A 27,409-nucleotide genomic window follows, 5' to 3' on the forward strand; every position below is an offset into this window, starting at 1 on the left:
TTTCCAGTAAAGGCTGCTTTAATCATTTCAAAAGTTTGCATGAATTGATTAGTGCTAACCTATCTAGAGAAGTTACTAGCACATATACTACTGTAAAAGTTGCACCCAGATTCCAAAGATTAATTAAGGCTGGTGGTTATGAGAATCATCAACCATTTGATGTTGACAAGACAGGTCTTTTTTGAAAGGCAACCCCATCAATAACTTATATGACAAAATATGAAGGGCCACCAAGTGACCATAAAGGAAAGATTCTAGATATGCAGCCAGAGAAACTTAGTGAAGATAAACTTATTGATATAAAGGAGGAAAGCGATTGTGACAAAAAGGATGTAGATGCCCCAGAGGAAAAGGTACTGGGGAAAAGACCTTCACATTAAAGGAACTCTCAGAGATATTTTGCAAGATTGAAAGTACAAAGGATAAAATGTTGGAAGCTGATCCAAACTTAGAAAGGAGCATGGAAAAGATGCTTGATTCATATTGTAAATTATACTACAAGAAGAAGAGAAGCACTGTTCAAACTACTTCTTTTCAATTTTTTGTTTTGTTTTGTTTTTTGAGACAGAGTCTCGCTCTGTTGCCCAGGCTGGAGTGCAGTGGCATGATCACGGCTCACTGTAGCCTTGAGCTTCTGGTCTCATATGATTCTCCCACCTCAGCCTCCCCATTAGCTGGGACTACAGGTGTATGCCAACACACTTGGCTAATTAAAAAAAAAAATTAGTAGAGACGAGGTTGTACTATGTTGCCCAGACTGGTCTTGAACTCCTCAAGAGATCCTCCTGCCTCAGCCTCCCAAAGTGCTGGGATTACACGTATAAGCCATCATGCCCAGTCTTAAATGTTTTCATTTCTATATATTTAGAGAGTACAAGTGCAGATTTCTTACATGCATATATTGCATAGTGGTGAAGTCTGAGCTTTCAATGTGCCGATTTTCCAAATAGTGAACATTGTACCCAACAGGTAGTCTTTCAGCCCTCATCCTCTCTACCCTCCCACCTTTTGTAGTCTCCAATGCCTATTATTCTACCCTGTATGTTTATATGTACCCATTGTTTAACACCCACTTATAAGTGACTACATGCAGTATTTGACTTTATGTTTCTGAGTTATTTCAGCCAGGATAATGGCCTCCAGTTCCATTTATGTTGCTGCAAAAGACATGATTTCATTCCTTTTTTATGGCTGAGTAGTATTCCATGCTGTATATATACTACATTTTCTTTATCCAATCCTTCCTTGATGGGCACTTGATTCCATATCTTTGCTATTGTGAACAGTCCTGTGATAAACATATGAGTGCAGGTATAATGATTGCTTTCCCTCTGGGTATACACTAGGTAGTGGGGTTGCTGGATCAAATGATAGTTCTATTTTTAGTTCTTTTTTTTTTGAGACAGGGTCTTGCTCTGTTGCCAGGCTGGAGTGCAGTGGCATGATCTCAGCTCACTGCAACCTCTGCCTCCCAGGTTCAAGCGATTCTCCTGCCTCAGCTTCCCGAATATATGGGATTACAGGTGCCCGCCACCATGCCCGGCTAATTTGTTTGTATTTTTAGTAGAGACGGTGTTTCACTATGTTGGCCAGGATGGTCTTGATCTCTTGACCTTGTGATCCGCCCGTCTTGGCCTCCCAAAGTGCCGGGATTACAGGCGTGAGCCATTGTGCCCGGCCTATTTTTAGTTCTTTAGGAAATCTCCAAACTGCTTTCCACAGTGGCTGAACTAATTTACATTCCCACCAACTGTGTATAAGTGTTCTCTTTTCTCCACAGCCTCACCAATATATGTTGTTTTTAGGCTTTTTAATAATAGCTATTCTGACTTGTGTAAGGTGGTATCTTGTGGTTTTAATTTGCATTTCTCTGATGATTAATGATGTTGAACATTTTTCATATGTTTGTTGTTTGCTTGTATGTCTTCTTTTGAAAAATGTCTGTTCATGTCCTCTGCCCACTTTATAATGGGCTTATTTGTTTTTTTTTCTTATTGAGCTATTTGAGTTCCTTGTAGATTTTGAGTATTAGCCCTTGTCAGATACATAGTTTGGAAATATTTTTTCTCATTCTGTAGTTTGTCTGTTTACTATGTTTTTTTTTTTGTGCAGAAACTTTTTAGTTTAATTAAATCCTATTTGTCTGTTTTTGTTTTGTTGGGTTGGCTTTTGAGGACTTGACTTGGTCATAAATTCCTTGCCTAGGTCAATGTCCAAAAGAGTTTTTTCTAGGTTTTCTTCTAGGATTTTTATAGTTTCAGGTCTTATGTTTGTTTAGCTCTTTAATCCATCTTGAGTTAATTTTGTATGTGGTGAGATGTCTGGATCCAATTTCATTCTTCTGCCTATGTCTACTCAATTTTCCCAGCACCATTTATTGAATAGGCTGTCCTCCCCCAGTGTATGTTTTTGCTGACTTTGTCAAAGATCAGTTGATTGTAGCTATATGGCTTTGTTTCTCTATTCCTGTTCCATTGATCTATATGTCTATTTTTATACCAGTACCATGCTGTTTTGGTTATTATAGCCTTTTAGTATATTTTGAAGTTAGGTAATATGATGCCTCCAACTTTGTTCTTTTTGCTTAGGATGGCTTTGGCCATTTGGGCTTTTTTGCTTCCATATACATTTTAGGATTGTTTTGTCTAATTCTGTGAAAAATAATCTTGGTAATTTGACAGAGATTGCATTAAATATGTAAATTGCTTTGGGCAGTATGGTTATTTTAACAATATTAATTCTTCCAATCTATGAACACAGGCTATTTCTCTATTTATTTGCATTTTCTTCAATTTCTTTCATCAATGTTTTGTAGTTCTTACAGAAATTTTTCACTTTTGTATTAGTCAGCATTCTCCAGAGGGAAGAACCAATTGTGTATGTGTGTGTATGTGTGTGTATGTGTGTGTATATGTGTGTGTGTGTGTGAGAGAGAGAGAGAGAGAGAGAGAGATTATTAGGAAGAATTGGCTCTCACAATTATATGGCAAAGTCCTACAGTAGGCCTTCTGTAAGCTGGGGAAAGAGAGAAGCCGGTAGTGGCTCAGTACAAGTCTAAAAGCTTCAAAACCAGGGAAGCTGACAGTGCAGCCTTCAGTCTGTGGCTGAAGGCCCAAGAACCCCCAGAAGCTGCTGGTGCAAGTCTCAGACTCCAGAGGCCAAAGAGCCTGGAGTCCAATCCAAGAGCATGAGGAGAGGAAGCAAGTGTCTGGCATGGGAAGAGAGACAGCCAGAAGATGCAGCAAACAAGCTTATTCCCTCTTCTTCCACCTGCTTTGTTCTAGCTGGCTGGCAGCCAATCCACCCATTGTGGGTGGATTTTACTCTCCTAGTCCACCAATTCAAATGTCAATCTCCTCTGGCAACACCTCACAAACACACCCAGAAAGAATACTTTACCAGCCATTTAGGCATTCCTCAATCCAGTCAAATTGACACCTACTATTAACCATCACAACTTCCTGGGTTAAATATATTCCTAGGTATTTTATTTTTTTTGTAGCTGTTGTGAGTGAGATTGCCTTCTTGATTTGGCCCTCCATTAAATAGTTATTGGTGCATAGAAATACTACTGATTTCTGTACATTAATTTTGTATCGTAAAACTTTACTGAATTTATTTATCAAATCTAAGAGTTTTTTGGTGGAATCTTTAGGGTTTTCTAGATGTTAATATAACAACTTATAATCAGTAAACAGGAATAATTTGACTATATCTTCTCCAATTTGGATGCCTTTTAATTTTTTTCTCTTGCCTGATAGCTCTGATGAGGACTTCCTGTAGTATGTTGAATAAGAGTGGTGAAAGTGGGCATCCTTGTCTTGTCCCAATTTTTAGAGGGAATGCTTTAACTTTTCCCCTTAAGTGTGATGTCAGTTGTGGGTTTGTTGCCTTTATTATGTTGAGGTATGTTCCTTCTATGCCTAGTTTGTTGAGGATTTTTATCATGAAGCATTGCTGAATTTTATCGGATGCCTTTGCTGCATTTATTGAGATGATCCTATGGTTTTTGTCCTTAATTCTATTTATGCAATGGATCACATTTATTGATTTGCATGTATTGAACTATCCTTGCATCCCTGGGGTAAATCCAACTTAATCGTGTTGTATTTTCTTTCTGATGTGCTGTTGGATTTGATTTGCTGCTATTTTGTTGAGATTTTTTGTATCTATATTCATCAGGGATATTGTTCTCTAGCTTTCTTTTTTTGTTGTGTCCTTGTCTGGTTTTGATATCAGGGTGATACTGACCTTATAGAATTAGTTAGGGAGAATTCCTTCCTCCTTGATATTTTGGAATAGTTTCAAGAGGATTGGTATTAGTTCTTGGTATATTTGGTAGAATTTGGCTGTAAATCCATCTGGTCCTGGGTGATTTTCTTGGGAGATTTTTTTTTGTTACTTATTCAATCTCGCTGCTCATTATTGGTTTGGTCAGGAGTTCTAGTTCCTCTTGTTTCAATCTTTTGAGGTTGTGTGTTTCTAGGAATTTATCCATTTCCTCTAGGTTTTCTAGTTCGTGAGTATATAATTGTTCATAATAGTCTCTGATGATCTTTTTTATTTCTGTGGTATCAGTTGTAACGTCTCTTTTTTCATTTCGGATTGTGCTCATTTGGATCTCTTCTTGGTTAGTTTAGCTACTGGTTTATCAATTTTATTTATTTTTTTTCAAAGAACCAACTTTTTGTTTCATTGATCCTTTGTATTTTTTGTTTGTTTGTTTTCTATTTCATTTAGTTGTGCTCTGATTTTTGTTACTTCTATTTTTGTGCTAACTTGGGATTTGGTTTGTTCTTGTTTTCTAGTTCCTTGAGGTTGTTAATTTGTGATCTTTCTGCTTTTGATGTAAGCAATGTATTTTGTATTTCTTTCAGAGTTTTTCAGTTCCAGAATTTCTGCATTTTTTAATGGTATCTATCTCCTTGTTTAATATTTCATTCATATCTTGAATTAATTTTCTGATTTCTTGGTATTGGTTTTCAGATTTCTCTTGCATCTCATTGAGCTTCTTTAAAATCAATATTTTGAATTTTTCTTTATCTGACATTTTGAGGAATTCTTTGATTGGTATCTATTGCTGGACAATTGTGGTCTTTCGGTGCTGTCATATTTCCCTGCTTTTTCACATTTCTTGTGTCCTTTCCATTGATAGCTGCACATCTGGTGTAGCAGTCACTTGTTCCAACTTTTTAAAATTGCTTTTATGAGGGAGAATTTTTTGCTGAAAATGATATATACTGTTGGTTATATAGGATACTTTGGCTTTTATTTTAGGTATCTGCAATAGTGTGACCTTTGTATGACTCTTTTGGTAGTACACAGGCATATATAGTCAGTGGTATCTGTGATTTCCATGGTGGCTAGAGAACAATTATTAGCTGAGGTGATGGTGAAGTTTTTCTGAGGACTTGGATGTCAACTGAGCCAGTCTTCAGGCCCCAGTGATGGCAGCAGTGTGGCTGATGTCCCTGGTTTTAGGCCCCAGAGCAGCTTATACTGGATCCAGTGTTAGTGGGTCTTGGAGAGCTACTTCCTGGGCCTCCAGGTGGCTTCCTTAAAAGCTAGTAGTTGGGAGGGTGGTGGGCCTGGTGCATGGCCAGGTTCTCAGGCCCCTGGGAAGCTAGTGTCATGTGGGTGATGGCAGTAGCAGTGATGGAGCAACCCAGTGGAACCCAGTTGGTATTCCTGGTTGCTGTGATAGGTTGGGCAAGCTAGTCCCCAGTCCCACAGCCATGCATAGTAGGGTGGTGGGTATTGTGCTATGTGTGCTTAGGAGAGCTTGGTCTTCTGTGTCCCTACCCTAGCTATGTGGCAGTTGCAGCCAAATAACTTTGAACTCAGCCTGAGAGTAGGCCACAGCCCAACTTTAAACTCTCAAAATGGTGCCATCTGTAGGCTTGTGACCAGAGAGAGAGTGGGAGGCCTTTTAGGCAAGCAGCATTGCAAGAAGCCATGGGAAGTGTGGTCTGCTTGAATCTCAGTCTCACAGCAGCCCACTGCAAGGCAGTGGATATTGTCCTAGGTATGCGTAGGAGAGCCTGGTGTCCTTGTCCCCCTCAGCCAGGCTGCAATCTACATCAACTTGAACTCAGCCCGAGAGTGGGAAGCAGCCCAAGTGTTAAACTCTCAAAATGGCACCTAGGGCTTGCTACCAGTGAGGGCAAACTAATTCTTAAGTTAAAAAATAAGTTTAATTCTCAGTGTTGTTTTAAATTACAGTGCACTAATATCAGTTTTACTGTTCCATCTATTCCCTGTACATTTATACCTGACAGTAAGAGTTGTTCATGCTTTGACAAACAATTTTAAAGGTTATGGAACAATTGTAATTTTCCTCATTGATTATTAAGGTTCCAGCTTGCAATGGTCATTTTTATGGTCTTGCACTACTGTGAAAGCAACGACTACCAGCATCTACAGATCTTCTGTCTGGGCTGTTCAGTTTCTCTGGGGAACAATCCTTCAATCCCTTGCCTGGTGACTATATATCTAGGTGCTAACATTTGGATTTGAGTAGCACAAGAGTTACAGGGGATCTCACCACTGAATATGTAGACTTTTACTTAATCCCACTGTTTTCTAATGGTACCTTGCTGTGTGCCTAATATCCCCAAAACCAAAGCCTCTCTGATTCAGTTTCTCCATGGAATAAATCTCCTGTCTTGTACTAGGATAGAGGAAGAGACTCAGGGGTATAACTCTTTTTTTTTTTTTTTTGTCTTGCTCTGTCACCAAGCTGGAGTGCAGTGGCATGATCTCTGCTCACTGCAACCTCCGCCTCCTGGGTTCAAGTGAATCTCCTGCCTCAGCCCCCCAAGTAGCTGGGACTACAGGCACACGCCACTATGCCCTGCTAATTTTTGTATTTTTAGTACAGACAAGGTTTCACCATGTTGGCCAGATGGTCTCGATCTCTTGACCTTGTGATCTGCCAGCCTCAGCCTCCCAAAGTACTGGGATTACAGGCATGAGCCACCATGCCCAGCCAACTCTTTCTTATACATGCCTTTAGCCAGACTCTTTTCAACTCCACTCTTTTCCCAACCCAAATTTACTCCAATTCCTGTCGTTCTGGGATTCTGTAGGTAAATTGGTTTGCTTCTCATTGGCATTATTCCTCGCATGGACTTGGTGTTCTGCCTTTTCAGCTCTGCTAACTCCTCTATCTGCTTTCCATTTTCCAAATTTTTTCTTATCTCTTGTCCTCTGTGGTTTCATTTTATGCTCTCTTTATTCTCATGTGTTTACACTTTTTAAAAAATGTCTTTATCCCCATTTTAGTGGAGTTTAATGAAAGAATAGGTGTTCAATGTGCTATATTAAAATTTTGTGCTCTATTATCAAAAATGTATAGTGATCCCATCTGTCCTATTGTGTAATTTCTTTGTCAGTGCTTAGATGGTTGGGTAAAGGCATCAAGGAAGTAGACAATAGAGTTCATCCAGAATTAGGGTTTTACCAGACAGATGCAGCAAAAATTCAGAGGGACAAGAGAGCTTGAGACAGTGGCAAGATGATAAAATGATGAATCATGTAATATAAATTGAATAAGAATGGAAGAAAAAAAAGAAGAGAGTCGATGGACTGAGAGAAAATTAAGGGGTTAGTATATTGGAGTTTCTAATTAGGTTTTTAAAAGGTCATAGTGGGAATAGTCAAATAATTAATCAAGAATGAGAGGAACTCAAACAGTGGGATATTTGAGTTATTGATTGTGGAGATTGAACAGTCATGGGTAGCTGAGGTGATATAGAGAATAAAGTTATTAGAATGAGGTGCCAAAGAACTGAAAAGCCAGATGAATGAGTTGTCCACATGGATGTTGAAGTCATACAGGAAAATAAGCAAAGTTAATCCTACTTGAAGGCAGTGGTCCTTTTGAAGAATAACAGTAACAACCAGAAGAAGCCGAAGAAGGAGGAAGAGGAGGTGGAGGATGAGGAGGGGAAGGAGGAGGAGAAGTCTAGAGTACCTTTCATCACATTTCCACTCTAGACAGTAGGACAAAAGAAGTTTCAAAGAGGCAAAGGACATGGGCAGCTTTTTTTTTTTTTTTTCAGAATCTTGCTCTGTCTCCCAGGCTGGAGTGCAGTGGCACAATCTTGGCTCACTGCAACCTCTGTCTCTCGGGTTCAAGCAATTGTCGTGTCTAAGCCTCCCAACAAACTGTGATTACAGGCATGTGCCACCACACACAGCTAATCTTTGTAGCTTTAGTAGAGACAGGGTTTTGCCATGTTGGCCAGGCCAGTCAATTCCCAGCCTCAAATGATCTGCCCACCTTGGCCTTCCAAAGTGCTGGGATTACAGGTATGAGCCACCGTGCTCAGCCAACTTTCTCAAAAAATATTCCTAGAAGCTGACACATATCACTTAAGCTTACATCCCACTGGTCTGAACTTTACATACCAATGGCTTATACACCCATGGCCACTTTTATCTAGAAAGGAAGCTGAGAAATAGAACATTTTTTTCTCTGGGAAGCCAAAGCCATGAACCTAGCTAAAGTTTATATTACAATGGAAGAATAAGAGAATACATATGGGGGAGGGAGTAACCAGCAGGCTCTGTCACAACCCTGGAAATCAGGTAAAAGGGGAGAATTGGTAAAAGATTTATTGGCCACAGAGAAATATTCTCACCATTTAAATGATGCTCAAAAATAATCTTAAATTATTTATGCTTCAGTGTTGCCTCACTTCTTTAACAGAATATGCCAGACACAGTGGCACATGCCTATAGTTTCAGCTACTTGGGAGGCTGAGGCAGGAGGATGGCTTGAGTCCAAGAGTTTGAATTCAGCCTTGGTGACAGAGCAAAATGCTGCCTCTAAAAAGTAATAATAATAATAACTGAATAAGTCTTTGGTATCCCTTGACAGAGAAGCCAACAGGAATTCAGATATGCCAAATTAAATAATTAGCCCTTTAAAGTTACCAAGAGGCATGTGAACTTTCACTCTCTTAAATAATAATAAGGGCTACCATGGTAGGCTAAAAAACACCACCACCACCTCCCAAAAATATTCACATCCTAATCCCTAGAACATGTGAATGCAAACTTATATGGCAAAAGAGGGGGATGAGGGTCTTTGCACCTGTGATTAAATTAAGGATCTTGAGATGGGGAGGTGTTTTGTGTGCCTCCACTTCATCCCATTATTGAGAGAGGCAGTACTGCCCTAGGTTTCTGGTAATGGCCAAATACACGACACTTGACACTGAACGAATGAGATTGACAGCAGTTTGTTAGTTACATACAGTCACAGCCCAAAGGAGAGGGACACTACATGACATGCAGGGCCACACAGGGGTTGCATTTGGGAACAGAGTAAACCAGAAGAGACTGGGAGGCAGGCTTTGTAGTAACAGAAGGGTGGGGTATCCCCTGGTTTCTCTGGGAGGATGTGATTGCCTTGTCTGAATAATTGCATAGGCTCCCAAAGAGGAGAAACCCATTAGGTTGAGGACTAAGTGGTGTGGAGCTGGTACAGCTGATAGAGAGACTAGCTGGGTAGGAAACCATTCCTGCTGGATGGGGGACATACCAGGCAAGATCGGAGGAAATCATGGTTGGACTTTGAGGCCCTGTGAGGCTCAAAGATGTCAAGGCAGCACATAGGAGTTACGCTATAGGAGATTATCCTGAATTATCTCAGTAAACCCTAAATGCAAGCCCCTGTATCCTTATAAGAGGGATGCAGAGGGAAACTAGACACACAGAAGAGGAGAGGGCAATGTGATCAAAGAGGCAGAGATTGGAGTGCTGCAGCCACAAACCACAAAATGTCAGCACCCACCAGAAGCTGGAGGAGGCAGGAAATAGATTTTCCCCCAGAGCACCTAGAGGGATTGAGGCCCTGCTGACACCTTGATTTCAGTCCAATGAAACTGGTTCCTGCCTCGATAACTGTGAGAGAACACATTTCTGTTTTTTTCAGCCACCAAGTTTGTGGGAATTTATTACAGAGGCCATAGGAAACTAATTCAGCTACCAACCACTGAATGTTTACCATGTGCCAGATACTATGCTAAGTCCTTTACATGCATTATCTCGTTTAATCCTCACAACAGCCCAAAGAGGTAGATACTATTGTTATCTTCATTTGGCAGATAGAGGAACTGAGGTTTAGGGATGATAAATAACTTGTCCAATGTCACACATAGCTCAATGGTTACATTGAGAGAGCTACCGCAAATTTACATGGCCCTGAAGCTCATGCTCTTAATCACTACCCAATGTTACAATTAGAACATCTAATTTCATGACCTTGAGAAAGGCTACCTGAGAAAATGAGAAAAAGCATAAGGAAGTTTGGGCAGTAAAGGAGAAAGCCAAGGCATAGAAAATACCAGGGAATGAACAAGAATCTCTCCAGGTGCATAGGCTAACAAAGCAGCTATTCATTTATCCATTCATCCATTCTACACATACTTACTGAGTGTCTAATATGTGCCTGGCACTCGGCTAGATGTTGGAATCTCTTTTATTTTGGAATCTCTTTTGGAATCTCTTTTATTTTCTCTGCCCCAGAGTGAACCAAAAACAGCTTTCTTGGGCAACACTGGCCAGAGACACTATTCCACCTCCCTGCTGAGGGCCAGCTTGAACTTTATTCATTCCAAAACCCAACCATTCAGCCAGACCCTCAAACCACTGAAGATGCTCAGTCAGTCAAAAGGGGTCAGAATCAAGGGCAAACCTCTCTGAAGTGCTTATCACTCTCCAGCATCTCCTAAATCTTGGAATGATCCTAGGCCTTTCTTAAGCCTCCCTTCCACCTGCTGGTCAGATAGACCCTATGTTGTAGGACTCTTCCAGCCTTGGAAAGTGGTTTCCAGAACAGTTTGCTTGAAGTCTCTCTAATACCCAAGAAAGACATGGAAGCCACTTGAGGTAAGTGCTGTTCTTCACTGATTGCCCTGCAACACTGCTTTCTGAACACCTACACTTCACCCCTTGCTGCCTTTATCCACAATTCATTAGTTTCCGCTGATGAAACCAATCAAGTTGGAATAGATGAATACAGCCATGTGTATGCATTAGCTTGGTCCATTTCCCAGTATGTAGACTGTCATATGATAAAGCTTCCATGAATACATTGCATTGCAAAAACAGGAACTGCATAAATATTGACCTTTTATCATCTTAAAAGGTCTTCCCTGAGGACTTTCTACGCATAAATTCAGTGGAGGAAGTCACAAAGGAAAAATATAGATACATGTAACAAAGTTGAAATCAAAAACTTATGTGTATTAAAAAAACATAGACATTGCTGGCAGGTAAATAAATTGGTACAACTTTCATGGAGGGAAATCTGGTATATGTATTAAAAGCCTTTCAAATGTGCTTACCATGTCACCCAGGAATCCCACTGCTAAGAATTTATCCAGAGGAAATAAACCATATGGGCACAAAGATTTTGCTATGAAGATATTAATCTAAACTTTAATTATAATAGTGGAAGGTTGGAAGCAACCCAAATGCCCTATAATAGAGGGCTGATACATTGATATGATGGAATAAAATGCAGACATTAAAAATCATGTCTTAAAATAATATTTGGTGTCATAGGAAATGTTCAGGATTTCATTAGGTAAAGAAATCGGGATGTAAATGTTAGTATTTAAAAATATAATAAGTATATGTATTCATTATTTCAAAAAAATATGTATCAAAGATCTACTGAGTATAGTGATAGATTTGGGGGATATTGCAGTGGGCCAAACAGTCTATGCCCTAATGAAGGAAAAAAGACTAAAAGGAAATAAACCAAAATCCATATCATTAAAGATACCTATGTTCGGGTGGGTTAAGGGTGATTTTAATATTTTGCTTGATACCTCTCTATACTTTCCATGATTATATACTGCTTTCACAATTAAGGAAAAGTTATTTTAAAAAATATCTTCCAAGCCAGGCATAGTGGTACATTCCTGTAATTCCAGCTACTCAGGAGGCTGGAGGAGGAGAATCACTTGAGCCCAGGAGTTCAAGACAAGCCTGGGCAACATAGCCAGATCCTTTCTCAAAAAAAAAAAAAACCTTCCTTCAAATTGAGGCTAGCTACTATGCCTTGTGAAGCCTAATACATAAAAGCATCTTATATTTAATGAACTCTGGAGGATTTGGACCACTTCCATGACCTTCAACTAATTTGATCCTCCATACAATCCTGTGGGGATAGGTAGGGCAGGGATCATCATGCCCGTTGTACGGAAAGAGGTTGAGGCAGAAAAAGCAAGTGATTGCCCTGGAAAATAGAGTAGGTTTGGGATAGAATCATAACCCTAAAATCAAATTTCAGGGCTCTCTTAACTCTACCGTATTTCCCTGAAGGTGTTGGGAAGGCAAAGGACCTCCCAAGGCTTTGATCCAAATTCCTTTCCAGACATTTGCCCCTGTTATCTTTCCCTCTTTTTTCTAGTGACTGGATACTATGGAATTCCCAAATGAGCAAGAGAAATAGCTGAATCATTTTACTTTCTAGCTTTCCAAAGATTTAGAATTGTAGAATCACATAAGGAAGAGACCTTGGAGAGCATTCCAGCCTTCTATCCAAGTTGAGAAGATTGCCTCGAGGGTACCCCTGCTCCTGATCTCTCTCTCTCTCTCTCCTCTCTCTCTCTGTCTCTCTCTCTCTCTCCGTCTCTCTTTCCCTCTCTCTCTCTCTCTGCCAGGTACAGGTACCCTTTATTTTCCTCCCTTCCCCTTTTGAGAAGTCTGCTAGATGGCCATTTGATTGACTAAACAAATTAGACTTAATGTCTTCTGGCTGGTAACGAACTCATGCCTGAACAGCAAATAGCCATGGCATTTGCATTTTAACTCAGAACTCTGACGACACCAAACCCAAAAGAACTATGGAATTTCAGGCAGCATAACAGGCTAGTTAAGGAGGTATCCCTGGGCAGGATCGTGTTTTGACAGCTCTGCTAAAGATTTTACAAAACCTAGGCAGGCTACCTATTCCTACCGCATATATGATCAGCCTCATCCTCAGGGAGCTGGCTCCACTGGAGGAGAAGACTGAGGATACAGTTCACAGCAGCAGGTCTTTCTGGCCTCTGCCTAAGGGGTTAGTGGGTGCAGCCAAGGGCAGTGCCCACAATCACTCAGGAGGAAGTGAGGGACCTTGCTGAACAAGGAAGGGAATGAGTTGCTAGTGGGAAGATTTTCAATCCTTCTGAGAGAAAAACAAATCCAATCTTATTCATTTGTCTCCTGGTTCCAGCCTCCACCCCGCTTAGCCTCCTTGGGTCAGTGACAGATTTGAGCCTTTGTATTAATAGTCAGCCTTCTTGCCTTAGTTCTGGCCTCTTCTTGAGCCTGCTGCTGCTGTTGCTGCTGCTGCTACTTAGGACCACTCTCCATCCATTAACACATCTGGTTCCCCAGTTTGCTGCAAGCAAAAATTGAGATTTTGTTGCTCAGGTTCTACTTCACTGCTTCCGTTCAGGGCTTACCCTCCCTGGGGCATGCAGCTCTTCCTTCTACCCACCCACCACCCTCCCCCATGGCTTTTGCTCAAACTTAAAGCTGTTTTTGGAAGCATCATTTCTGGAGCCAAAGGAACTAAAATTCAGACTTACACCAGGCCTGACTTGATGTTGGCTGCAGTGATCACCTGCCTGGCATAGTTTTCAACAGCATTAGGAAAATATTCCCTGTCCAGGGAATAGTAATAACTAATGTTTATAAATAAATATGTGCCAGGCACTGTACTAAGCAATTTACATGCATAAATCATTTAATCTAAAAAAAAACTATGTAATAGGCACCACTATTATCCCCATTGTACATTTTTCCAGTTCAAGATGGTAGACTGAGCACAAACATTTAAGTCTTGTCCCTCCAGAGGCCTCATTAAAATAACAGCACAGACATTTAAAAATGCATAAACCCACCACAACAAGGAGAACAGGAGGGAGGCCATCAGTGGCTGAGAAATTTAAATAAATTTCTGAAGTCAGAAAGCATCTGAGCAGTGCTAACTGATGAAGTTGAGTAGAGCAAACAATCCGTTGAAACTGTGTGGAAGTGCTGCAGCTAAGGAGACAGCTCGCCTACCTTGCAAACCTTAGCAAGACTACAGGTGCGACAGAAATAAGAGTGAGGATTGGGGCTGACAACAGGGAGATTAACTGAAGGTCTGTATAAAGAAGAGTTGACCCCCATTCCCTACATGAAGATGACCTGGAAGCCAAATATTTACTTGCCAGCCTAAAACCAAAGAGTTTCTTCACTAAAGAAATTGAATAAAGTCTCTAGAGAGAATTAGGGCAGCTAGTTGGATGTCAGTGACTCAGTTAGGCCTTTTGTAGTTTGGTATTTAAACCCCACCCCATATCCTCTGCAAAAGATTAATATACAGATCCCCTCTCATTGTCCTTAAGCAAAATCTGCCCACTGTCAAGGTCTGCTCACATATGCCCAGCTCCCAATCAGACTCTATAGCCTCATTTTAAAAGATAAACAGGAAACAAAAGAATATAAGACAATTAGACATATGAGGGAAGACTGGAACTTTAAAGAAAAATCACAAGATTTAATGAAACTAGCAGAGTTGATTTAGGGAACTAAAGGTACTATAAACAAAATTCCAAGTAGTATCCACAGAGAAATTTGAGATGGTATTACATCCGTAAAACACTAATAGAATGCAATAAAAAATAAGAACAAAGAATGCAGTTGAGCTCCTTGCGAGACTTTTCAATGTAAACATTTGTACATTGCTTTGATGTTTGAACCACGCGAAGGTACTACTTATTTGAAATAAATTAGTTTAATTTTTTTTTTTTTTTGAGACAGAGTCTCGCTCTGTCACCCAGGCTGGAGAGCAATGGTGCGATCTCAGCTCACTGCAACCTCTGCCTCCTGGGTTCAAGCAATTCTCCTGCCTCAGCCTCCTGAGTAACTGGAATTACAGGCACCTACCACCTTCCCCAGCTAATTTTTGTATTTTTAGTAGAGACGGGGTTTTGCCATGTTGGCCAGACTGGTCTCAAAGTCCTGACCTCAGGTAATCCACCCACCTCGGCCTCCCAAAGTGCTGGGATTACAGGCATGAGCCACAGTGCCTGGGCAGTTTAATTTTTTAAAATGATGAGTTATTGGAAATAAAATATATGATTGGCAAAATGAAATATCATAAAAGGTATATTAGTTTTCTATTGCTTCATAACAAATTACCATAAGCTTGGTGGCTTAAAACAACCCACATTTTTAATCTTATGATTTCTGCAGGTCCAGAAGTCCAAACACAACATAGCAGGGGTTCCCTGCTTAGAGCCTCATGAGGCTGCAATCAAGGTAACCTTAACATGTGTGCTTATCTGGAACTCAGGGTCCTTTTCCAAGCATATTTGGGTTGTTGGCAGAATTCAACTCCTTAAAGTTGTAAGAATGAGACCCTTACAACTCAAAGTTGCCATCTCTGTAGGCAGCTCACAAAACAGCTGTTTTCTTATTCAAGGCCAGTGAAAGGGTCACTCCAGGTTCTGTCTCTGACTCCTAGACTCCCTTTGAAAAGCTCACTGATGAGCTGACAGAAGTAAGCTTCAGAAGATCGGTAATAACAAACTTATCCGAGCTAAAGGAGGATGTTCGAACCCATCGCAAGGAAACTAAAAACCTTGAAAAAATATTAGACGAATGGCTAACTAGAATAAACAGTGTAGAAAAGACCTTAAATGACCTGATGGAGCTGAAAACCATGGCACGAGAACTACATGACGCATGCACAAGCTTCAATAGCTGATTCGATCAAGTAGAAGAAAGGGTATCAGTGACTGAAGATCAAATTAATGAAATAAAGTGAGAAGACAAGATTGGAGAAAAAGAGTAAAAAGAAACGAACAAAGCCTCCAAGAAATATGGGACTATGTGAAAAGACCAAATCTATGTTTGATTGGTGTACCTGAAAGTGATGGGGAGAATGGAACCAAGTTGGAAAACGCTCTTCAGTATATTATTCAGGAGAACTTCCCCAACCTAGCAAGGCAGGCCAACATTCAAATTCAGGAAATACAGAGAACACCACAAAGATACTCCTCGAGAAGAGCGACCTCAAGACAAATAATTGTCAGATTCACCAAGGTTGAAATGAAGGAAAAAATGTTAAGGGCAGCCAGAGAGAAAGGTCGGGTTATGCACAAAGGGAAGCCCATCAGACTAACAGCAGATCTCTCAGCAGAAACTCTACAAGCCAGAAGAGAGTGGGTGCCAATATTCAACATTCTTAAAGAAAATAATTTTCAACCCAGAATTTCATATCTAGCCAAACTAAGCTTCATAAGTGAAGGAGAAATAAAATCCTTTACAGACAAGCAAATGCTGAGAGATTCTATCACCACCAGGCCTGACTTACAAGAGTTCCTGAAGGAAGCACTAAACATGGAAAGGAACAACCAGTACCAGCCACTGCAAAAGCATGCCAAATTGTAAAGACTATCGAGGCTAGGAAGAAACTGCATCAAATAAAGGGCAAGATAACCAGCTAACATAATGACAGGATCAAATTCACACATAACAATATTAACCTTAAATGTAAATGGGCTAAATGTCCCAATTAAAAGACACAGACTAGCAAATTGGATAAAGAGTCAAGACCCATCAGTGTGCTGTATTCAGGAAACCCATCTCATGTGCAGAGACACACATAGGCTCAAAATAAAGGGATGGAGGAAGATCTACCAAGCAAATGGAAAGCAAAAAAAAGCAAGGGTTGCAATCCTAGTCTCTGATAAAACAGACTTTAAACCAACAAAGATCAAAAGAGACAAAGAAGGCCACTACATAATGGCAAAGGGATCAATTCAACAAGAAGAGCTAACTATCCTAAATATATATATGCACCCAATACAGGAGCACCCAGATTCATAAAGCAAGTCCTTAGAGACCTACAAAGAGACTTAGACTCCCACACAATAATAGTGGGAGACTTTAACACCCTATTGTCTATATTAGACAGACCAACAAGACAGAAGGCTAACAAGGATATCCAGGACTTGAACTCAACTCTGCACCAAGCAGACCTAACAGATATCTACAGAACTCTCCACCCCAAATCAACAGAATATACATTATTCTCTGCACCACATAGCACTTATACCAAAATTGACCACATAGTTGGAAGTAAAACACTCCTCAGCAAACATAAAAGAACAGAAATTACAACAAACTGTCTCTCAGACCACAGTGCAATCAAATTAGAATTCAGGATTAAGAAATTCACTCAAAACTGCACAACTACATGGAAACTGAACAACCTGCTCCTGAATGACTACTGCATAAATAATGAAATGAAGGCAGAAATAAAGATGCTCTTTGAAACCAATGAGAACAAAGACACAACATACCAGAAGCTCTGGGACATAACTAAAGCAGTGTGTAGAGGGAAATTTATAGCACTAAATGCCCACAAGAGAAAGCAGGAAAGATCTAAAATTGACACCCTAACATCACAATTAAAAGAACTAAAGAAGCAAAAGCAAACAAATTCAAAAGCTAGCAGAAGGCAAGAAATAACTAAGATCAGAGCAGAACCAAAGGAGATGTAGACACAAAAACACTTCAAAAAATCAATGAATCCAGGAGTTGGTTTTTTGAAAAGACCAACAAAAATGATAGACCTTTAGCAAGACTAATAAAGAAGAAAAGAGAGAAGAATCAAATAGATGCAATAAAAAATGACAAAGGGGATATCACCACCAATCCCACAGAAATACAAACTACCATAAGCACCTCTACGCAAATAAACTAGAAAATCAAGAAGAAATGGATAAATTCTTTGACACATACACCCTCCCAAGACTAAACCAGGAAGAACCTGTATCTCTGAATAGACCAATAACAGGCTCTGAAATTGAGGCAATAATTAATAGCTTACCAACCAAAAAAAGTCCAAGACCAGACGGGTTCACAGCCAAATTCTACCAGAGGTAAAAAGAGGAGCTGGCACCATTCCTTCTGAAACGATTCCAATCAATAGAAAAAGAGGGAATCCTCCCTAACTCATTTCATGAGGCCAACATCATCCTGAGACCAAAGCCTGGCAGAAACACAACAAAAAAAGAGAATTTTAGACCAATATCCCTGATGAACTTTGATGCGAAACTCCTCAATAAAATACTGGCAAACTGAATCCAGCAGCACATCAAAAAGCTTATCCAACATGATCAAGTGGGCTTCATCCCTGGGATGCAAGGCTGGTTCAACATACACAAATCAATAAACATAAACCATCACATAAACAGAACCAATGACGAAAACCACATGATTATTGCAATGATGTAGAAAAGGCCTTTGACAAAATTCAACAGCCCTTCATGCTAAAATCTCTCAATAAACTAGTTATTGACAGGACGTATCTCAAAATAATAAGAGCTATTTATGACAAACACACAACCAATATCATACTGAATGGGCAAAAACTGGAAGCATTCCCTTTGAAACCTGGCACAAGACAGGGATGCCCTCTCTCACCACTCCTATTCAACATAGTGTTGGAAGTTCTGGCCAGGGCAATCAGGCAAGAGAAAGAAATAAAAGGTATTCAATCAGGAAAAGAGGAAGTCAAATTGTCCCTGTTTGCAGATGACATGATTGTATATCTAGAAAACCCCATCGTCTCAGCCCAAAATCTCCTTAAGCTGATAAGCAACTTCAGCAAAGTCTCAGGATACAAAATTAATGTGCAAAAATCACAAGCATTCCTATACACCAATAACAGACAAAGAGCCAAATCACGAGCGAACTCCCATTCACAATTGCTACAAAGAGAATAAAATACCTAGGAATACAACTTACAAGGGATGTGAAGGACCTCTTCAAGCAGTACTACAAACCACTGCTGAATGAAATAAAAGAAGACACAGACAAATGAAAGAACATTCCATGCTCATGGATAGGAAAAACCAATACTGTGAAAACGGCCATACTGCCCAAGGTAATTTATAGATTCAGTGCCATCCCCATCAATCTACTAATGACTTTCTTCACAGAATTGGAAAAAACTACTTTAAAGTTCATATGGAACCAAAAAAGAGCCTGCATTGCCAAGACAATCCTAAGCAAAAAGAACAAAGCTAGAGGCATCATGCTACCTGACTTCAAACTATACTACAAGGCTACAGTAACCAAAACAGCATGGTAGTGGTACCAAAATAGATATATAGGCCAGTGGAACAGAACAGAGGCCTCAGAAATAACACCACACATCTGCAACCATCTGATCTTTGACAAACCTGACAAAAACAAGAAATGGAGAAAGGATTCTCTATTTAATAAATGGTGCTGGGAAAACTGGCTAGCCATGTGTAGTAAGCTGAAACTGGATCCCTTCCTTACACCTTACACAAAAATTAATTCAAGATGGATTAAAGACTTAAATATTAGACCCAAAACCATAAAAACCCTAGAAGAAAACCTAGGCAATACCATTCGAGACATAGGCATGGGCAAGGACTTCATGACTAAAACACCAAAAGCAATAGCAACAAAAGCCAAAATAGACAAATGGGATCTAATTAAACTAAAGAGCTTCTGCACAGTGAAAGAAACTACCATCAGAGTGAAGAGGCAACCTACAGAATGGGAAAAAATTTTTGTAATCTACCCATCTGACAAAGGGCTAATATCCAGAATCTACAGAGAACTTGAACAAATTTACAAGAAAAAAACAAACAACCCCATCAAAAAGTGGGCAAAGGATATGAACAGACACTTCTCAAAAGAAGACATTTATGCAGCCAACAGACACATGAAAAAATGCTCATCATCATCATCACTGGTCATCAGAGAAATGCAAGTCAAAACCACAATGAGATACCACCTCACACCAGTTAGAATGGCGATCATTAAAAAGTCAGGAAAAAACAGATGCTGGAGAGGATGTGGAGAAATAGGAACCCTTTTACATTGTTGGTGGGACTGTAAACTAGTTCAGCCATTGTGGAAGTCAGTGTGGCAATTCCTCAAGGATCTAGAACTAGAAATACCATTTGACCCAGCCATCCCATTACTGGATATATACCCAAAGGATTATAAATCATGCTACTATAAAGACACATGCACACGTATGTTTATTGCACCACTATTCACAATAGCAAAGACTTGGAACCAACCCAAATGTCCATCAGTGATAGACTGGATAAAGAAAATGTGGCACACATACACCATGGAGTACTATGCAGCCATAAAAAAGGACAAGTTCATGTCCTTTTCAGGGATATGGATGCAGCTGGAAACCATCATTCTGGGCAAACTATCACAAGGACAGAAAACCAAACACCGCCTATTCTCACTCGTAGGTGGGAATTGAACAATGAGAACACTTGGACACAGGGTGGGGAACATCTCACCCTGGGGCCTGTCGTGGGGTGAGGGGCTGGGGGAAGGATAGCATTAGGAGAAATACCTAATGTAAATGATGAGCTAATGGGTGCAGCAAACCAACATGGCACATATATACCTACGTAACAAACCTGCACGTTGTGCACATGTACCCTAGAACTTAAAGTATTAAAAAAAGCTCACTGATTAAGTCAGGCCTACCCAGAATAATACCCCTTTTGATTAACTAAAAATAAACTTATTTGGGATCTTAACGATGCCTGCAAAATTCCTTTACTTTTGCCATATAACCTGATTATGAAAGTAACATGCCATCCTATTCACAGGTCCCACCCACACACAAGAGGACAGGGTTATACAGGACAGGTACATGAGTCAGGAATCTTGGGGGCCATCATAGAATTCTGCCTACTACAAAGGACTGGAAGATAAAGATGATGAAATCCCTCACAATGGGGAAAAAATAGATGAGAAATAAAGGAAAAGCAATAATGAAGAAAAATTTAGGAAGTTCAACATCTATCATCCAATTATTAGAAATTCCAGAAAGAAGGGAGAAAATTATCAAAGAAGTAATATGATAAAATTCTGAAAGCCAATGGAAAACATGAGTTTTCTAACTGAAAAAGCCAACTGAATGTCTTGTAGAGTTGTGTTTTTCAAAGCCACATTCCCAACCGTGTTAGGGTTCATATGCTGAATACTATGAAATGCTGATAAAAGAAATCAGATAAACCTAAATAATGGAGAGACATACCATATTCATGAATTAGAAGACAACATGGTTAAAATGTCAATTATCCCTAACTGGCTATAGATTTAATTCAATATTTATCAAAATTCCAAGAGGTTTCTTGCAGATATAGACAAGCTTATTCTAAAATTAATATGAAAAGGCAAAGGTGTGGACAATGCCCGCATCGTTCTGAAGATCGACAATGCCTGTCTTGCTGCTGATGACTTTAGAGTCAAGGATGAGACAGAGCTGGCCATGCACCAGTCTGTGGAGAGTGACATCCATGGGCTCCACAAGATCATTGATGACACCAATGTCACTCAGCTGCAGCTAGAGACAGAGATCAAGGCTCTCAAGGAGGAGTTGCTCTTCATGAAGAAGAACCATGAAGAGGAAGTAAAAGGCCTACAATCCCAGATTGCCAGCTCTGGGTTGACCACGGAGGTAGATACCCCAAATCTCAGGACCTCACCAAAGTCATGGCAGACATCCAGGCCCAATATGATGAGCTGGCTTGGGAGAACCAAGAGGAGCTGGACAAGTACTGGTCTCAGCAGACTGAGGAGAGCACCACAATGGTCACCACGCAGTCCACCAAGGTTGGGGCTGCTGAGATAGCACTCACGGAACTGAGACATACCACTCACGGAACTGAGACATACAGTCCAGTCCTTGGAGATTGACCTGGACTCAATGAGAAATCTGAAGGCAAGCTTGGAGAGCAGCCTGAGGGAAGTGGAGGCCCGCTATGCCCTACAGATGGAGCAGCTCAATGGGATCCTGCTCCACCTGGAGTCGGAGCTGGCACAGACCCGGACAGAGGCACAGCACCAGGCCCAGGAGTACAAGGCCCTGCTGAACATCAAGGTAAAGCTGGAGGCTAAGATCGCCACCTACTGCCGCCTGCTGGAAGATGGAAAGGACTTCAATCTTGGTGATGCCCTGGACACCAGCAATTCCATGCAAACCATTCAAAAGACCACCACCTGCCAGATAATGGTCACAAAGTGGTGTCAGACATTAAGCCAGCAGAAGCAGGGTACTGTTTGGGGAACAGGAGGCTGATTTAAAGTTCAGAGGAAAAAAAAAGAAAGAAAAGAAAAAGAAAAAAAGAAAGAAAAGGCAAAGGAATTAGAAAAGCCAAGACAATATTTGTGGAAAAAATAAAATTAGAGGAATCACACTGAATGATTTTAAGATTTATAGAAAGTTAAGTAATCAATACTGAGTGTTACTAGTGAAGAGATAGGCACATAAATCAATGAGATGGAAGAGAGTTCAGAAAAAGATGTACAAAAAGACAAAAAGAGACAAAAGGCCAGGTGTGGTGGCTCACGCCTGTAATCCCAGCACTTTGGGAGGCTGAGGAGGGCGGATCACCCTAGGTCAGGAGTTCAAGACCAGCTTGGCCAACATGGAGAAACCCCATCTCTACTAACGATACAAAAATTAGCCGGGCATAGTGGTGGGCACCTGTAATCCCAGCTAATAGGGAGGCTGAGGCAGGAGAATTGCTTGAACCCGGGAGGCAGAGGCTGCAGTGAGCCAAGATTGTGCCACTGCATGCCAGAGCCTGGGTGACAGAGTGAGACTCTGTCTCCAAAAAAAAAAAGAAAGAAAAAAAAGACAAAGATGCAAGAGCCATTCAGTGGAGAAAACATCATCTTTTCAACAAATAATGCTGAAAGAGTTGAACATCCACAGTTTCAAAAAAAAGAACATTGACCTAAATATTATACCTTATATAAAAGTGAATTCAAAATAGATACTAGATCTAAATGCAAAGCCTAAAACTATAAAACTTTTAGAAGAAGATGTAAGGGAAAATCTTTGTGACCTTGGGTTAGGCAAAGAACTTTTAGACATACCACCAAAAGCTTGATCCATAAAAAAGAAAAATTGGTAAATTGGACTTTATAAAAAGGTAAAACTTTTGCCCTGTGAGAGGTACTGTCAACAGAATAAAAAGACAAGCTACAAATTGGAAGAAAATATTTGCAAATCACATATCTGACAAAGAACTTGTATGTAGAATATATAAAGAGGCTATTAAAACTTAGTAGAGGCCAGGCACAGTGGCTCATGCCTGTAATCCCAACACTTTTGGAGGCCGAGAAGGATCACTTGAGGTTGCAGCCTGGGCAACACGGCGAGACTCCATCTCCGAAAAAAAATCAAACTCAATAAAACTTACTGAAACAAACCAATATTTTTAAGTGGGCAAAAAATTTTTTGAAAAGTCACTTTACAAATGAGGATACAAAAACAGCTCACAAACACATAAAATTCATCACTCAGGAAATGAGAATTAAAACTGCAAAAGTGTGCCTTTAGAGAGTCACTAGTAATTGAAATAAAAAGGAGTGTTAATACCAAGTTTGGCAAGGATGTAAAACAACTGGAACTCTGATTCATTGTTGGTGGGATTCTAAAATGGTACAACCACTATGGAAAGTACTTTGGCAATGTCATAAAGTTAAACTTAACACCAATCATATGATACAGCTTTTTCACTCATAGAATGGAAAACATATGTCCGCACAAAATCCTGTACACAAATCTTAGCAGCTTTATTTACAATTGTCAAAAAATGGAAACAATCCAAATACCCAATAAAAGTGAATAAACAAATTTTAGTAAATCCATACCATGGAGTACTACTCAGCAATAAAAGGGAATTGACTAATGATACATGAAACAACATGAATTTAGTAAATATTATGATGTGTGAAAGAAGTCAGACACAGAAGTATACACACTGCATGATTCTAATTTATAGTGACAGAAAGCAGGTCAGTGGTTGCCTAGGGATAAAGAAATGATTCACAAAGGAGCCTGAGGAAAACTTTTGGAGGTGTTGGATATGATTGTGGTGATGGTTTCACAAGTATAAACATATGTCAAAACTTATCAAATTGTACACTTTTAACACGTGCAGTTTATTGTAGGTCATTTACACCTCGGTAAAGCTATTTTAAAAGATTATAAAAATTACACTAATTTAAAGAAGTCATGCACAAAAGGTTACCTACATATGATTCCATTATATGAAGTTTGAGAATGTGAAAATGTTTTAATTTATTTTAAAGTCGGAAGTAAAAATGGACTTTTAGGTCAAAGATGTTTCAGCATATAATATTAATATACTTATCTTTATACTAATGCCATCATAAAATACAGTTTGTTTAATGAAGGAAGGGTGCAGGAAGGCCAAACTTCCTTGGGCCCATGCAAATCATAATACATTCCTCTCTGTAGTGAATTATATTGGCAAAGTCACAATAATGTAAACATGATTTATTGGCTGTCAACTTTTAGAATCTACCTATAAGCAAAGCATGGGAGATGCATTCTTTTTTTTTTTTTTTTTTTTTTGAGACGGAGTCTCGCTCTGTCCCCTAGGCTGGAGTGCAGTGGCACGATCTCGGCTCACTGCAACCGCTGCCTCCCGGGTTCACGCCATTCTCCTGCCTCAGCCTCTCCAAGTAGCTGGGACTACAGGCGCCTGCCACCACGCCCGGCTAATTTTTTGTATTTTTAGTAGAGACAGGGTTTCACCATGGTCTCGATCTCCTGACCTCGTGATCCGCCCGCCTCGGCCTCCCAAAGTGCTGGGATTACAAGCGTGAGCCACCGCGCCCGGCCTGGGAGATGCATTCATAGTTATAGAAGAAAATGTAAATACTATCAGCCTTGACAATGTAGAAGTAATTAAACATTTGACAGAAAATGAAAGTAGAAGGGGAGAAGAGGTGGAGGGAAGCATATGGACTTGAGTAGCTCCATCTGATAAAAATGGGGAGTCAAGAGATGCTATCTATAGTTTATGGTATAATATATAAGATTTCAGATACATTATTCAATGTTCTAAAAATAATTAGTACTAGAACAACAATATTACATAACTCTATTGGGGGTGTGAAGGAGTGGAAGTGGATATGTTATTGAGTACTGCCCTCTCATCTATCATAGTAGAAATTTAATAGATAAGTATCTCAAGTTGATAAATCAAGGAAGAGAGCAGAGGCATATTATTTAGTGAACTAGAGGTCAATCGTCAGAAGAATTAAAAGAGAAAGATTAAAAATGGCAGTTTTGTGGGTCTGAAGGTGGATGGGGTGGCAGAAAGGGTTTTGCTCTTCATTATAAGTTTTTCTGTACTGTTTGTTTTTTTTAACCAGGTTCATTTGTCATTTCAATTAAAAAAAGAAGTCATCTTCTCTCACCCGTCAGTCTCTACTTGAGCATCATTTGTATCGTTCATTGTTCTCATCACAATCTGTAATTATTTTAGTTATATGTGTGATGATCCAGTTAATGTCTTTTTCTCTCATTAGACTGTAAGCTCCGCAAGGACAAGAACAGAGTCTGTCTTCGTCGCCACTCTGTCCCCAGTGCCTGGCATAGAATGTAGCCCAGGAACCAGGATCACACCATGCATAGCACTCTGGGAACTTCTTATTCAAAGGCCTCTCCAAGCTTCCTCTAGGACCAATCGGCAGTTGAGATAGAAGATGTTCTGTTATGGAAAGGCAGTGTCCTCCAAAAGGGTAAGAGCAGGGATGGCCATGAACAGAGAAAGGCACTACAGCCAAATAGTATCCCAGGAAGTGTTCTAAACCTTCCCTGGTGAGGGCGTGAGCTGGGGCAAATCACGTTATTCTTCCAGCATTGAAATCCTCTTTAAAAGAACATTAAAGAGTGCCTTCAAGTGGGCATTTTGCAGGGAGTAAAAGGAAGAGGGAATAGCAAAGGCACCTCTTAGCCCTGGGAGATATAAGCCGTTGGCATTTCCACACTAGCTAAAGAGGCTTCTCTCAGCCTGCCTCGGCTTATGTCTGCCAGCAAGTACAGGCAGGTCCAGTAGATGCAGCTGATTTTTGTGGTCCTCCATGGGCAGTTCTGAAAAGGGCTCTGGAAACTGCTTGATAGCAAAGCTGGAGATTATCTTAGGGTCAGAAAAAGAGAGCATGGGGCATGGAACAGAGGAATTGGGCTGTCATATCTTCTAGAGCCACTTCCATAAGAACCTTGGGTATGCTGGGGTGAATGGTATGGGCAGACCTGTTTGCTTCCTGATTAGATGAGGAAAGGTGATCTGTGAGGCCGCTCCCTCCTGGCCATAGCCTCACACATGATCCCTGGAGAGTCATAGACAGGGAGATTTCAAGGTTCAGACAACCCCATTGGACCCCTTGGGCTGTCTAGGGCTTCCTGGAGAGAACATTCTTCTTTTTTTTTTAAATTTTTATTATTATTATTATACTTTAACTTCTAGGGTGCATGTACACAATGTACAGGTTTATTACCTATGTATACATGTGCCATGTTGGTGTGCTGCACCCATTAACTCGTCATTTACATCAGGTATATCTCCTACTGCTATCTCTCCCTCCTCCCCCCACCCCATGACAGGCCCCGGTGTGTGATGTTCCCCTTCCTGTGTCCAAGTGTGAGAGAACATTCTTCTAATGAGGGGAACCCAAAAGAGGGAAGCAGGGAAGAAAGCCAATGAGGAATTACGACGCCACCACTGGAGGAGGTGGGTTAGAGTCAAGATGGCTCACAGGGAGAAGTCCTTGCTTAGCAGGCCTAGAAACCTAGCACCCACAATTGTGCCTCCCTCTTTCTAGGAAGACAACAAACTGTCTTTCAGCTTTGTCTACCAGGTGCTGGAACCTCCCTGTGGCCAGATTCCTGGGGCCGGGTGAATTGTCAATAGGCAACTGCAGTCACTCAGAATCTTTCTAGAATGAGTAACTCAAAGACAGGGGTTTGTTTGATCCATTTTGAACTACTGCTGCATGTAGCTCAGTCTTTGGCTCTCATCCGGAGACTTCCAAGTAAACTGAAAAAAGGCAGGAGCTGCTGGGTCAACTGGCAGATTCATTCAGGTCACAGAAAGACGGGGAATTGTAAGAGGAGAAATGAACACTGAGGCCATTTCTCTTAAGTGGGGAGGGCTTGGAGTAGAAAGCACGAAAAATGCCCCTCCTGTGCTGGGCTCACTTCTCAGGGCCTAGAGCAAAGGCAGGACATGGTGTTCCTGCTTTCGCAGTGATTGAAAAAAACTGGTGGCAGCACACAGCTTGCTGTCAGGCAAAGTGCTTGAGTGTCTTCACTACTACTCCCGGTGGTTCAAGGGCAGGTTTGCCTCAGCCCTTAGAACACAGTTCCCTGGATTCCTTGGCCCTCCCATATCTCGAGATCAGCAGTAACTACTTCACTGTGTGCAATGAGGAGTCTCTTAGTTGGACAATGTTAGTATATGCAATTGATTCAGAGCCTAACTTCCATTTCTTCCTAACTTCTAAC

At 40.5% G+C, this 27,409-nt stretch overlaps 1 protein-coding gene across 1 annotated transcript; it reads left to right on the forward strand.

Annotated features, from left to right (window-relative positions):
• The first annotated feature begins 260 nt into the window (after positions 1 to 260).
• On the forward strand, positions 261 to 25,508 carry LOC129475371 (keratin, type I cytoskeletal 18-like). Its single transcript, XM_063634587.1, is given in 5 exon segments — positions 261 to 353; positions 21,290 to 21,490; positions 21,559 to 21,714; positions 21,716 to 22,133; positions 25,432 to 25,508. Coding segments are annotated over 5 exon segments (945 nt in total).
• Positions 25,509 to 27,409: the final 1,901 nt, after the last annotated feature.

This window comes from Symphalangus syndactylus, chromosome X (assembly GCF_028878055.3).
Source record: "Symphalangus syndactylus isolate Jambi chromosome X, NHGRI_mSymSyn1-v2.1_pri, whole genome shotgun sequence".
NCBI lineage: Eukaryota > Metazoa > Chordata > Mammalia > Primates > Hylobatidae > Symphalangus > Symphalangus syndactylus.